Source organism: Lissotriton vulgaris, chromosome 8, assembly GCF_964263255.1.
Source record: "Lissotriton vulgaris chromosome 8, aLisVul1.2, whole genome shotgun sequence".
Taxonomy (NCBI): Eukaryota; Metazoa; Chordata; class Amphibia; order Caudata; family Salamandridae; genus Lissotriton; species Lissotriton vulgaris.
Window position 1 is genome coordinate 34,383,279 of NC_141696.1, and position 15,760 is coordinate 34,399,038.

General features: G+C 37.4%; 1 protein-coding gene across 1 annotated transcript in view; it reads right to left on the reverse strand.

The window, feature by feature from the left end:
- Window positions 1-3,737: 3,737 nt before the first annotated feature.
- The window catches only part of LOC147693318 (vomeronasal type-2 receptor 26-like), a 119,355-nt gene continuing 107,332 nt past the window's right edge, over window positions 3,738-15,760 (reverse strand). The window contains exon 6 of the mRNA XM_086935926.1: window positions 3,738-4,642. Within this exon, the coding sequence (XP_086792052.1) occupies window positions 3,738-4,642 (905 nt within the window). The remainder of the gene's footprint in view (window positions 4,643-15,760) is intronic.

A 15,760-nucleotide genomic window follows, 5' to 3' on the forward strand; every position in this document is an offset into this window, starting at 1 on the left:
CCCACCCGCAGGGAGCTGCTAAATATGCAGCACCATGTGTGTGACCAGTGAACTATTTCTGCACATAAACAATCTTTAATGGCAATTTCCTCCTTCTATGAGAGCTGCACAATGCAGTGCACACAGAAAGGGAAAACTATTCAGAAAAATAAAAGTATTTCTCCTTTGTTGCGCCTTTCTAATGCCACCATTTCAATGGAGTGGTTAGAGTTGTTTCAGATTTACCATTTCTTGTAAATCTGGGGCACTGTCAAAAACCAATGGTGTTGCATGGGTAAGCCCACAGCAACACCCATTAGATGCCCCTTTGATGCAGAAAACTGCATCAAAGGTTATGATATTTACAAGGCAGAGTTAAGCTACGCAAAGTGGCTTAGCACAGCCTTGTAATATGGGCACTTTGCCATTGGGGAGTTGTAATAAGTGAGGCTCTGGTAGTGTAATGCCATTGTAAATATACCCTTCTTGTATGAATTTAAAATCACCAACTCTGACAGGGAACAGAATGGAAGCTTTGGAAGACTAGGCAATGGACAGCCTGGAAGATAGACCACAAACTACTCTAAGTGTGAGTACTTCGCAATGGCAGTACACGTCTCGGTCAATAGATTTAGAAGCATATTTACTAGTCCTACAAACAAGACTCCATGGCTGGGAACGATGCATAGTTGCATTGTCTTTTCACTTTGCAATTTTCTCACGTGATACTGCGTCCCTCACTTGTTTTTGTTTATGTCTGGCTCCCTCAGGTATTCCCCTACACTCTACTTTCCGTGGTCTTCTCTGTTGTTTATGTTAACTTATGCTTAGAGTGAGACCATCATCTGCTGATCTTTAATCATTGATACCTAGGCATCCTGGGGAGAAATACCAGTAAACAGAACGTCTGCTCTCATGACCACATCCACAACCTGGGATTCAACTAAGCTTAGTAGATGTATGGCTAGTGAGATCAAAATAAAAGTAAACCTCAAGTTCTCTCTGTTTAATGACCTCTAAGTCTTTCTCATAGTCATTTAGCTTACTTCCTATACCATCTAAGCATGAGTAATTTGGCCTATTCACAACTTCACAAGGCTGTTACACCCAAGAGACAATTCTGCGTTTTCCCGGAACGCAAATGTACCCAAATTCCGCGAGCGAAATCGAATTTACTGCCCAAGGCTAGGTTTGACTACACAGTCCTGTGACAGCCAGCCTTCTATTTTTTCTTTCTTCAGTTTTGCCCTTCCTTCTCTGGCAAGCTATTGTATTGCACAAAAGCAAACATGGGGTATCCCTTGCCTATCTGGAATAGCTCCTATCACACTAGGATGCTCAGTCAGTAGTTAATGAAGAAGTGCAAGAAGAGTGCGGGCACCGTATTAGGAGGTTGTGAGGCATGTTACCCTGTGTGATTTCAGAGGCATGCGCCCTGCCAATTTAGTGGAAGGACCCATATCTGGAAAGGGAAAGTGTGATCTTACAGTAAGGCAAATTACTCAACTTGCATGCAATTTACTATTGCATTCCCTATACACATAAAACAAAGTGTGAGCATATTTAAAAATCCTAACGAAAGCCCTGGAACAGAGAGGCCGTAGGATAGGGGCTGAAACATGTTGATGGTCATGTTAAGGTCATATGACCACTATATCCTAAACACAGCTGAAGACACGTTTTTAATCTATACCCATCCAAAGCACCAAAATAGGGATACCTATGCCTTTCAGGGGCATTTTTATTCTTTCTAGGCTCCCCGGTCACATGAAAGTCAAAAGTGCTAACTGGAATATTACTCAGCCCATCCTGACTTTTAGGGGGTGATGTGGACCCAATGATGAAGCCTACAACTATTAGAGTGGGTGGGGGTCATATAAAAAAAAGAAAAAGATTATTTTGTCTTAATTAACTATAGACTGTGCTTTCACGTGGGATAGGAGTTATCACAGGTAGGCAAAGGATACCCTGAGTTTGTTTTTGTGTTGTAATATTAGAGAGAGTGTATCCCTTGAGCCCATTGACTCACCTAATTTTGTAGAAGAAGCTATTTTATTGGTAAGCACCTCCAGAGGGACCTAAGGACAGCTGCAACTCTCAGCAGCTCCACGTCTTAGATCACAATTTGATAGTCTTTAATTAAATTGATTTGTATTTTTTTGGCTTTACATACTACATATGCATCTTTCCTCAATTACCTCAACTTACACCTCGGCACCCTGTTTAAAGCCAGTCTCTCTTTAAACAATCCTAGTCTACCTGTCAAATCAAGCAACTGTCATTTAAACCTTGTGATCTTTTTCAGCCCTTTTTAAACCCTCTGTATGTCTAGACATTAATTGTATGAATTGAAATGATAAGAACTAGATATAAGTGGAAAAGGATCATCATTAATTGGAAATGCATATGGCAATTGAACTTATCTAGGTGAGATACAATTGATCAAAACATTTAGTAACGTGCAAGGAATGTGTTTCGGCTGAGGATAGGGCCATGAATGTGTTTGATTGCGTCAAGGTGAGGATGAAGGATCTGGCCAGAATCAGCGTACTGGCTGGAAAAGTAAACATCCAATGTGTGAACTTGGGAATGTGTAGAAACAGAGAGTGAAAAGGCACAATTACAGGACAAAACTGTGAGGTAGATGTGTTTGATTTTTATTCTAAAACCACAAATGTTATCAGATTACATACATAAGACATCATATCAATTGTTCAATATTCTAACCTTATGTAACATTTTCTGGGGTGCAGATGTTTCCTACTAAGTATTCTACGGACAAGTAAAAGGATAAATGGCAAACCCACTTTAGACATAGAGTGCCATTTAGCAGTAGAAATGTGCAAAGGTATTGTCACTCTCACTGGTGCACCAATATCACTGTTAAAGACTAGGGTAGCCCATAGGTACTTGAGAGGAGAACAGGGTATTATAATGGTTTTGAAGGTTGACTGGGAGATAGCATGTATGTGATCATTGGTAGTGAGAAGGCTGCAGCCTTCGCCATCTCGTCTGACTACAGCAGAGAGCTCAGTGAGCTACATGGGCTTGTATGCTAGATACTGACAGAAAGGACTAAATTAAGTGGTTTGTTAGGTTTTAGGTGTACTCGCTGTAAGTAATTTTGAGAGGCTATAATTTCAGGTACCAGAAATGATTCAACATCATGAACTAATGACTGATCCACTGCTCAATGTTAGCATCCTTTCAGCTGTCAAAGTGTGGACAGTTGGCTGAATATGAGTTACAGAGGGTAGCCTAAGGATTCAGCCTTATTGAATCAGATAGCACATTGCAGCAACTGTCAACTAGCAACATAACCCAACAACATCCACAGTCTGAGCACCAACATCTTCTTGCCGAACGCTCCTGCAATGCCAATTGGTTACATCTACCTTAGACAGATTGTGGTTGTTCCTCACTTCCCTGGTGGCATCAGCACAGCGATTCATGACCTGGGTTGCCAGATGGTGGGTCCCAAGGGGTTATAGTGCTTCATAAGCTCCAGGCATGGTGCAGCCTGGTAAATCCTGCAGTGTAATAAAGGTGAAATGGGGGTTGTAGCTACATAAGCAATTGTGCCCAACAATGAAGTGTTTCTCATACTCTGTGTGTCTCTGTCTCTCTACGACTTTCACTCTGACTCGATCTTTAATTCTTTCCTCTTAAACAAAAATTACATAGTTGTACTCCTTCTGTTTGATTTTTTTTTTTTTACAAAAAGCAATGTTCAATATCCAATGACACTGGATTTTATATTAATCACTAGATTTTCTTACTAAGTGTGCCTTTGTGTTTCTTGTAGGCCTCAACAGAATAATATAACACTTGGGAAAGAATATACACCCCAGCAGTCCTGCACTGGAGCACAGGATGGCAAATACCTCCACAGCCACCTCATACTTCCCCCGTGTGCTCAGGTATGCCGGGATGAAGGAGATCCACACACTGACAAACACCAGCATACTGAAGGTGATCAGCTTGGCCTCATTGAAGCTTCCGGGCAAATTCCTTGAGAGAAAGGCAACTACAAAGCTGACCGTGGCCAGAAGACCCAAATATCCCAGCATGCAGTAGAAGAAGATGGAGTCCCCTTCGTTGCATTCAAAAATGATCTTCTCATTGTAAGACTTCATGTTCAGGTCTGCAAATGGAGGTGACTTCACGAGCCACATGATACAGATCACAATTTGCACTAACAAAGAAAAAAAGACAATACCAAATGGTGTCTTTGATCCCAGCCATTTCCTTGCAGAGCTGTTGGGATGTGTTGCCTTGAAAGCAATGACAACAACTATAGATTTTGCCAGAACAGAGGAAACACTGATGGAAAACACAATCCCGAAGGCAATCTGCCGCAGAATGCATGTGAACTTCTTAGGACGACTAATGAATATGAAGGAGCAAAGGAAGCAGAGCATGAGAGAAATCAGGAGACAGTAACTGAGATTACGGTTGTTGGCTTTCACGATGGGAGTGTCTCTGTACCTGATGAAGACACAGAGGACAGAAGTAGTGAGAAGGATCATGAAGGCCAATGAAAAGGTGAGTGTGAGGCCCAGTGGCTCACCATAGCTCAGGAACTCAACCTCTTTTTGGATGCACTGATCATGCCTTTCATTTGGCCACTCATTATCGGGACATTTCAAGCATTTGACGGTGTCTGAAAAAAAGACAGAAAGCTGTTGAGCAGGTGTAATGCTACACTCAATCCCTAGTGAAGTAGAAATGAGAACATTCCAGAAAAATGGTGCTTGATATTTATGCATTTATAATGCATGGCTAGCAGAAATTAGTATTCTTCTCTTGAAACCTGAAACAAATCCTAGCTTTTAAAAATAGTTATTTTGGGTGCATAACCTTTGCTGTCTGAACATAATGTCTAGTTAGTCTTCCAGTAAAGTGAAATGATGACGTGAGATATGGTCCTGTCAGCATGCAAACCCATCTCTTAGTACCTTACCAAGGGCACACCAATGGGTCCGATCAGGAGCAGTGTAGACCCTAAATGGACTTAGCTGTTCCCCAATTGGACCTGTCCTAATGCATGTAAACTCCAGCAATGAATTCGAACATTCTCAGTAAGTACGACAGACATGGGCCGAAAGTTTTAAGATTTAGATAAAGGATTATTAAAGCAAGGTACATGAACTATGCCATCAATAAAATTAGCAGCAAAGCATATAAATCATAAGTACAAGGAACTTTGTGAAGTTCATTAGTAACTCCAGCATACATTCACCTTCCAAGAATGGGAAATGGGGGATTCCGCAACCAGAGGAAAGTGAGTCCTTTTTATAGGACTTTAGACAAAGCATTTCATACATTTCTACATAAGTACAAGGTTCTCAGGAAAACCACCAATGAGGAACGATCAAGAAGAAAGATTTTACAACAGAATACAGTTGATGAATTCTCTCAAAATACTATTGCATTGGGTTCAGTGGTTCTCACAGTTCATTCAGGTGCTGCAGTTTGGAACGTTGTGTACAAGATAGTCTGAGAAAGTTAAGTCGTCCATAGTTAGGTACAGCATATTATGATGGCTTTGGAAATGCTCCCTATCTTTTAGTGTAAAGCTCGAAGGGGCACATGCATCAAGCTTTTTTACAAGTCGCAAATGGGCCGATTTGCAGATTCGGTAAGTTTGCGACTGGTATAAAGCCTTTTGGGATGCATCAACCCATAATGCATTCACAAAATAGCTAATCCCAATTTTTCCGATTACCAATTTTGTGAATGCAGTTAGGGAATTTGCAATTCCCTAAATGCAAGGCAAGAAGCATTTTCAGAATGCGACTTTACATTAAGGAATCACAAATTACCATCATTCAAGTTGATGGTAATTTGCGATTCCGTAGAAAAATGCACAAAATTTCATTTTTCTAAGTGGCCTTTAGGGCATGTGTGTGCGCCACTTGTGCAGACATTCAGTTTTTGGGAGTGCATCAGGGGGGCCTTATTGCCCGCTAGCACTCTTGAAATGTCATTCCCAATTTGAGATTACCTTTTTGGTAATCACAAATTACGAATGCTTTCCCATTCATTCCTATGGGCCTCTATTAGGGAATATGTAGAAATCACTAATAGTTTAGCAAAACCTACATGCATGAGGAATTGCGATTCCTTAATAGAGATTCCTTAAAAATCGGTATTAAGGAATCGCAATTTCTTACCTTGATGCATGTGCCCCCCAAATCCTTATTAAAGGAGGGAAACAACAACAACAGCAATCATGTGGTGTACAATAAAATCATTTCAAAATTAAAGAAAATGGCCAAATGTGGTTAATGCTAGCGTAAGTTCGATTTTTAATACTTTTGAAGCTAAGAAGGTAAACCATCTCCCTCAGTCCCCTAGGGAGGAATAGGCAACCTTTGTCACCTTGGGCCAGATTTACAAAGGTTTTAAGCATTCCAAACCTTCCAATCTGTAAACCCATTTTCATGAGTAGCAAATGCATTTAGTTATTCATAAAAGTGTTTCTGAATTAGTAAATGGGCTTAGAAATTGAAACAGATTCTGTATTTGTAAGTCGCTTGCTGTTAGTGACCTTTCATATAACAAATTTGTATGCTGTGCATACATTTTTTATGAGCGATATGCATTTACAAAACATCAATATTTTACCAACACCTCACAGGAGATTGTAACCCTTATGCAGAAGGAAAGTGATGCCATCCTGCCAAATTTTGAATGTAAAAGAATTGTTTGAGAGACGACAGTGATCCAAAGGACAAGTGCCTCTTCCTTTTTAAATGCTTTTTTGTTTCTTTTAAGGAAACCAGGCTACATGAAAAGAAATGTCTGCTTTATTAAAGAGCATTCACTGACCCTAGCAGGCCATCATCCCAGTGAAGGCAATGAGTCACAGTGGGTAGAAATGTGTGACCTACCTCATTCACATTCATGAGGTAGATTGGATCGCGACCCAGTACAATTAGTGTTTTTGAAGTAACCTATTTTTACATAGTTTGGTTTGCCAAATATCACGCTGGTCACACCATTTGTGACTAGTTTTGGCAATCCGTGTTTAGCAGATCTGCCCCCAGGGGTTTGCATTTGTTGATGGGGACACCAGGCGAGAAGATCTCCTGAGGGAACTGGCCAACCCAGCACACCCTGTAGTGGTCATGGGAAACCTGTGAATAATACTGTGCAAGTAAAATATGATTCAATTTACGAAATTCAAAATGTGCATTTTGAATTCTTTGCAAATGAGCTAGTTGTGCACTCAAAGGCCTCAAAAAAGGGCATTTCTGTAGTCTACATTCAGTACTACTTTGATCCAATCACTGGCAAGGAAACAACACTCTGCAGAGTTGGTACATTTTAAAACAACTGTTAGAAATGTGGTTACTGGTTGGCAGAGGTATGTACCCTGCCCAAGCAGGAACTACAATCCTAGACAAATGCACCCTAAATTAACCTGTGCTCACCCCCTGTAAGCTTGTCGCAGAGCATTCAAGCTTAACCTGGGAGGAAATGTGTAATGTATTTGTGAAACACGTAAAACAGCAAAACAGTAAAAACACCACACAAAAAAATATCACACTTGGTTGGACAAATAGAGCTAAACACAACAAGACCAAAACAACAAACATCCAAATAGTATTACTGGAATTATATATTTTTAAAATAATAAACAGAAATGTAGTGTTTAAAGGCATAAAGCTCCAACCAAGGCTATCTGGTTGTGCTTGACTTTGTTCAATCTCTACGTCCAGCCACTAGCTGCTGTTGCCAAAGAATGGGACCTCTCCATCGTCTCATATGCTGACGACACGCAGCTAGTGGTTGCCCTGACGGAAGGATCTACCCCTGACTCTGTTAGATTTAAAGCCGGCCTGACAGCTGTGGCAGACTGGATGACATCTAACTGTCAATATATGTGAGATGACAATCCCAGGCATACAATTAAGGGAAAAAGCAAACTGGATTAAGGCAAACACACAACTAATTCAATATGAAAAAATACATTTTTAATATGATAGAGAAATATAATAAAAATCAATACATTGATCCCAATTGATAAAATAACATTGTACTAATACATATGTTGTCACAATAAAAAGTTATATGACAAGAAGAACAGATGGTTTCCTGCCGACGCGTTTCGACATACACACTATGTCTTCATCAGGACTTTTACCATCATATTTCTGTGAAAAAAGGATTATAAAATTGTTTTACTACATGATTCCTTAATTCTATACACAAGATGATTGAATCAGTTTCAGTTTGCCAAAAAATTCCATTGCCAAATATTTCTCCCACGACTAATATACTGCTGAATAATCTAAATGCCTGTATTCATATCAGGTACCTACGCATTGCTAGTTTTATGAAGCCATTACAAGTAAAACATACATGTCTTCAACATAGCACCACATTTAAGATAATATGAACGATGCTTATGCTTATCTTCTTTATATAGTTCATTTACAAGTTTGATATTTCTTATTTGTACATAAATTACAGATACAATAATCGCTATATAAGTCATTGACAATACATGTTTATACTTCGAATTTTATGATTAGATCATCTATAGACCAAACATTTTACTAACATGCAGAAGAGGGTGAAAAAGATTTCAAGTATGAAATTTAGGAAGAAATTAGGTATGAGAATATAGGTAGAACTATTAGTAGAAGAACATAATCCTATATTCTATCTATGAACCAAAAGTGCTGTAAAGATAAGAGTTCACATTCAGATACATCCCTACTTCAGAGTTTGATATCATTCTTACCTAGTTTCCTCTTAGTTATTTTTGCTTGTAAACTTAGATGTTCACACACCTGAGTGTGGGTTCACAGTGAGGCCCACTTAACACATTTCCTACTATTTTCATATTAATATAGGGCTAAACTTATTTGTAACTAAATAAGATTAAGCTTCGAGAGGTATGCCTTATAACATTCACTACCTATCCTGGATTCTTACCTTTATAAAGTTGTAAAGCAGTTTTAGACTGGTATTAAAATTAGGTAATCAATTTTCAAAAATTCCAAAGTTAGCTTGTAGAAAATCTGCGGGTGAAAAGATGATAATTCAGGACTCTAACCATGACATTTCAAGTTTTAAGTTATATTTATCAAGTTCACTAAATTTTTGTTACAGCTGACAAAAGTTACAATTCTATTTTTAATCAATTATAGCCTGTGAAATGAAGGTTTATCTTTCTGACTACATGAAAACAGTATTATTCTCTACATAGCAATTACCTGTGTATACGCAGTCTTAATAAATAATCAGTCCTCTCACAAAATTACAGCAATCATTCCAATTGCACGGAGACTTAAGTTCTCTTACCATTAGTTTCAATCTGATTCTAGCTTCGCGTGCCACAATGATATCTTCAAGTCTAAAATCTTTTTTTATTTGAGTTTATTATACAAAATAAAACAATTCGCGCACCAGGGCTTACCTAAATGATAGTCCAAAAACGAACTAGTTTGTTTGTCTAGACGTTTCGGGAAAAAAAGGCGTAGGGTAGTACTATTTATTCCGCCATTCTCGATAAACATATACACGGTATATCTAATTTAATGAGAAGAGAGAAAGGGGCTAAAATTTTAGTCATCATATGGCACAATTTAATTTAAACACGCAAACTAGCGGCGATATTTCGGTACATCTAAATATATAAATGCAAATGGGAACTTTCAGTATTTTTATAAAGAGCTGCTTCGTTTTTATAGAGTTAGCTTAAAGGCTATGAAAGGATTGCGAGGGGGCTCTCTTACCGATAAAAGCACAACAGCGCGACGTGTCTTCATGCACCCTTTTGCGCTTCCGTTTTCCAGCACATACATGCGGTACATCTGAATTTAAAAAGATGCAGATGGGGACTTTCAGCATGTTTATACAGAGCTACTTAGTTCTTACAAAGTTAGCTTAAAGGCTATACGAAGGTTGCGAGGGGGCTCCGAAGGGGCTCTCTTACCGATAAAAACACAGCAGCGCGACGTATCTTCGTACACCCTATTCCGCTTTTCAAACAAGTAACAAACGCGCTCTTATTCGTGACTCCTTATATAAGGAGGATGCCTATTGGTTTACATTTTTTTATATTAACTTATTTTCTTAAAGGAGAATGATCCCGTTTTTTAAAAATGGAGCCTTGCTCAAGCATGGCGAATATTTATTTACATATATTTATCTTTTGAAGTTAATTATAGTTTGTTACAAAAACGACGCAATACAGTCTCTTGTGTGTAACCTGACTAATACCTTATATTTATAAGGGTATTTATTATTATGCTTTGTATTTAGATTATTTATTTGATTTTATTTTCTGAATGCAATAACAAAAACTTTATTATTCACAAAAAAGAGGGGGGGAGGTTTTTTTTTTAGGATTAGAAGATATATCCGTTTAGATTGCGTACTCTTTATTTTGATTACATTTTGTTATTATTTTTTGAAAATGATTAAGGCACTCTTATTATTCAGAAACAGGTATCCCTAGATTTTAAACTAAGTTTGATTAAATCACAGAATCGCATTTTCCCATGGTAACTCGTTGTTTAACCCATGAGTGAACGTCTTTAAAGTAAAAATCCCAAAAACTTCTCTCTTCTTTCGTATTTTATCCCCACCTTTTGCATTAGGTGTTTGGATCTTTTCCAAAATGCGCCATCTTATGTCTGATGGGGCATGTTGGAAGTCCAAAAAATGGGTAACCAAAGGGGCTGTTAATTTGCGTGTTTTTATGGCTGATCTGTGTTCCGTCAAACAAACTTTTACTAATCGAGATGTTTCACCCACATATCCCATATTATATGGGCATACGATCAGATAAATTATATTACATGTATTACATGTCCAGAGGTCATTTGCCTTGATGTCACAGTCATTCAGCCTAAAGGTTTCTCCAGGTATTATACCATCACATGATTGGCAGGAACCACATCTAGAGGTCCCTTTTACAGGATTTAATCCTTGTATGGATTTTTGTATAAAAGGGGGATTACTGGATGTTCCAGTATACCTTGATCTCACTACTAGATCTTTTAAATTTTTATTTCTACGATGCGCAAACATCGTTTTTTTCAGTTTAGGTTTCAAAGGTTCTATATTTAACAGATGCCAATTTGCATTTATTATTTGCCTCACAGTTGAATTCAATGTCGAGTGTTTCGTAATGCACACCAGTTTTGGTTCCTGGGCATCTTTATTTGATCTCAGCAGTACATCACGATCATAGTATCGTGCCCTTTTGTATGCATCTCGGACACGACGGCGCGGATATCCTCTATCGAGGAATTTCTGCTTCATCTTCACTGATTGAGCATCATAGTCCTTAATATTTGTACAATTTCTCCTCACCCTGAGAAATTGTGAGAAGGGAATACCATCTTTTTGATTCCTGGGGAGAAAACTAGAGAAATGGAGCAAAGTATTTCTAGATGTAGGCTTTCAATATAGATCTACCTCCAATTTATTAGAATTATTCTTAATATATATATCCAAAAACTCAACTCGATTGACATCAATATGAGCCGTAAAACGTAAGTTCTCATCTGCGAGGTTGATCCACTCCAGGAATTCCCTCAAGGTCTGTTCCCCATTGGTCCAGATGAAAAAAATATCATCAATGAACGTGTACCAATGGGAAACAGACTCATAAAAAGGGGCCATCTCATTCTGGATATTGCGAGATTCAAAAAGGGCCATATATATATTGGCTATCGACGGAGCCATGGCTGCCCCCATGCTCACGCCCTTTATCTGCTGATACAAATTATCCCCAAACTGGAAAACATTTTCCTGCAAAACTATAGATAAGCATTCAAAAATAAAATGCTTATTACAGGGTATTTGGTGCAGGTCAATAAACCACATAGTGGCTTCTAAAGCTCCGTCTTGTGGAATGTTACTATACAGAGCTTCCACATCAAGTGTGACCAATAAGTCACTGGTATTGTTAAATGGTAAATTTTCTACCTTGGAGATCATTGCCCCTGTATCCTTAATATACGATGGGGTTAAAGAGATATATGGTCTGAGAATATTATCCTGGAGTGGATCAACCTCGCAGATGAGAACTTACGTTTTACGGCTCATATTGATGTCAATCGAGTTGAGTTTTTGGATATATATATTAAGAATAATTCTAATAAATTGGAGGTAGATCTATATTCAAAGCCTACATCTAGAAATACTTTAATCCATTTCTCTAGTTTTTACCCCAGGAATCAAAAAGATGGTATTCCCTTCTCACAATTTCTCAGAGTGAGGAGAAATTGTACAAATATTAAGGACTATGATGCTCAATCAGTGAAGATGAAGCAGAAATTCCTCGATAGAGGATATCCGTGCCGTCTTGTCCGAGATGCATACAAAAGGGCACAATACTATGATCGTGATGTACTGCTGAGATCAAATAAAGATGCCCAGGAACCAAAACTGGTGTGCATTACGAAACACTCGACATTGAATTCAACTGTGAGGCAAATAATAAATGCAAATTGGCATCTGTTAAATATAGAACCTTTGAAACCCAAACTGAAAAAACCGATCTTTGCGCATCGTAGAAATAAAAATTTTAAAGATCTAGTAGTGAGATCAAGGTATACTGGAACATCCAGTAATCCCCCTTTTGTACAAAAATCCATACAAGGATTAAATCCTGTAAAAGGGACCTCTAGATGTGGTTCCTGCCAATCATGTGATGGTATAATACCTGGAGAAACCTTTAGGCTGAATGACTGTGACATCAAGGCAAATGACCTCTGGACATGTAATACATGTAATATAATTTATCTGATCGTATGCCCATGTAATATGGGATATGTGGGTGAAACATCTCGATCAGTAAAAGTTCGTTTGACGGAACACAGATCAGCCATAAAAACACGCAAATTAACAGCCCCTTTGGTTACCCATTTTTTGGACTTCCAACATGCCCCATCAGACATAAGATGGCGCATATTGGAAAAGATCCAAACACCTAATGCAAAAGGTGGGGATAAAATACGAAAGAAGAGAGAAGTTTTTTGGATTTTTACTTTAAAGACGTTCACTCATGGGTTAAACAACGAGTTACCATGGAAAAATGCGATTCTGTGATTTAATCAGACTTAGTTTAAAATCTAGGGATACCTGTTTCTGAATAATAAGAGTGCCTTAATCGTTTTCAAAAAATAATAACAAAATTTAATCAAAATAAAGAGTACGCAATCTAAACGGATATATCTTCTAATCCTAAAAAAAAACCCTCCCCCCCTCTTTTTGTGAATAATAAAGTTTTTGTTATTGCATTCAGAAAATAAAATCAAATAAATAATCTAAATACAAAGCATAATAATAAATACCCTTATAAATATAAGGTATTAGTCAGGTTACACACAAGAGACTGTATTGCGTCGTTTTTGTAACAAACTATAATTAACTTCAAAAGATAAATATATGTAAATAAATATTCGCCATGCTTGAGCAAGGGTCCATTTTTAAAAAACGGGATCATTCTCCTTTAAGAAAATAAGTTAATATAAAAAAAATGTAAACCAATAGGCATCCTCCTTATATAAGGAGTCACGAATAAGAGCGCGTTTGTTACTTGTTTGAAAAGCGGAATAGGGTGTACGAAGATACGTCGCGCTGCTGTGTTTTTATCGGTAAGAGAGCCCCTTCGGAGCCCCCTCGCAACCTTCGTATAGCCTTTAAGCTAACTTTGTAAGAACTAAGTAGCTCTGTATAAACATGCTGAAAGTCCCCATCTGCATCTTTTTAAATTCAGATGTACCGCATGTATGTGCTGGAAAACGGAAGCGCAAAAGGGTGCATGAAGACACGTCGCGCTGTTATGCTTTGATCGGTAAGAGAGCCCCCTCGCAATCCTTTCATAGCCTTTAAGCTAACTCTATAAAAACGAAGCAGCTCTTTATAAAAATACTGAAAGTTCCCATTTGCATTTATATATTTAGATGTACCGCATGTATGGGCCGAAATCTTTGAAATAAATAAACGTCAGCACCCTTCTATTTTGAATCACCGTACCCTCGTCGTGCAACTATCGGTAAGAAAATATTGCCGCTAGTTTGCGTGTTTAAATTAAATTGTGCCATATGATGACTAAAATTTTAGCCCCTTTCTCTCTTCTCATTAAATTAGATATACCGTGTATATGTTTATCGAGAATGGCGGAATAAATAGTACTACCCTACGCCTTTTTTTCCCGAAACGTCTAGACAGACAAACTAGTTCGTTTTTGGACTATCATTTAGGTAAGCCCTGGTGCGCGATTGTTTTATTTTGTATAATAAACTCAAATAAAAAAAGATTTTAGACTTGAAGATATCGTTGTGGCACGCGAAGCTAGAATCAGATTGAAACTAATGGTAAGAGAACTTAAGTCTCCGTGTAATTAGAATGATTGCGGTAATTTTGTGAGAGGACTGATTATTTATTAAGACTGCGTATACACAGGTAATTGCTATGTAGAGAATAATACTGCTTTCATGTAGTCAGAAAGATAAACCTTCATTTCACAGGCTATAATTGATTAAAAATAGAATTGTAACTTTTGTCAGCTGTAACAAAAATTTAGTGAACTTGATAAATATAACTTAAAACTTGAAATGTCATGGTTAGAGTCCTGAATTATCATCTTTTCACCCGCAGATTTTCTACAAGCTAACTTTGGAATTTTTGAAAATTGATTACCTAATTTTAATACCAGTCTAAAACTACTTTACAACTTTATAAAGGTAAGAATCCAGGATAGGTAGTGAATGTTATAAGGCATACCTCTCGAAGCTTAATCTTATTTAGTTACAAATAAGTTTAGCCCTATATTAATATGAAAATAGTAGGAAATGTGTTAAGTGGGCCTCACTGTGAACCCACACTCAGGTGTCTGAACATCTAAGTTTACAAGCAAAAATAACTAAGAGGAAACTAGGTAAGAATGATATCAAACTCTGAAGTAGGGATGTATCTGAATGTGAACTCTTATCTTTACAGCACTTTTGGTTCATAGATAGAATATAGGATTATGTTCTTCTACTAATAGTTCTACCTATATTCTCATACCTAATTTCTTCCTAAATTTCATACTTGAAATCTTTTTCACCCTCTTCTGCATGTTAGTAAAATGTTTGGTCTATAGATGATCTAATCATAAAATTCGAAGTATAAACATGTATTGTCAATGACTTATATAGCGATTATTGTATCTGTAATTTATGTACAAATAAGAAATATCAAACTTGTAAATGAACTATATAAAGAAGATAAGCATAAGCATCGTTCATATTATCTTAAATGTGGTGCTATGTTGAAGACATGTATGTTTTACTTGTAATGGCTTTATAAAACTAGCAATGCGTAGGTACCTGATATGAATACAGGCATTTAGATTATTCAGCAGTATATTAGTCGTGGGAGAAATATTTGGCAATGGAATTTTTTGGCAAACTGAAACTGATTCAATCATCTTGTATATAGAATTAAGGAATCATGTAGTAGAACAATTTTATAATCCTTTTTTCACAGAAATATGATGGTAAAAGTCCTGATGAAGACATAGTGTGTATGTCGAAACGCGTCGGCAGGAAACCATCTGTTCTTCTTATCATATAACTTTTTATTGTGACAACATATGTATTAGTACAATGTTATTTTATCAATTGGGATCAATGTATTGATTTTTATTATATTTCTCTATCATATTAAAAATGTATTTTTTCATATTGAATTAGTTGTGTGTTTGCCTTAATCCAGTTTGCTTTTTCCCTTAATTGTACGCCTGGGATTGTTATCTCACATA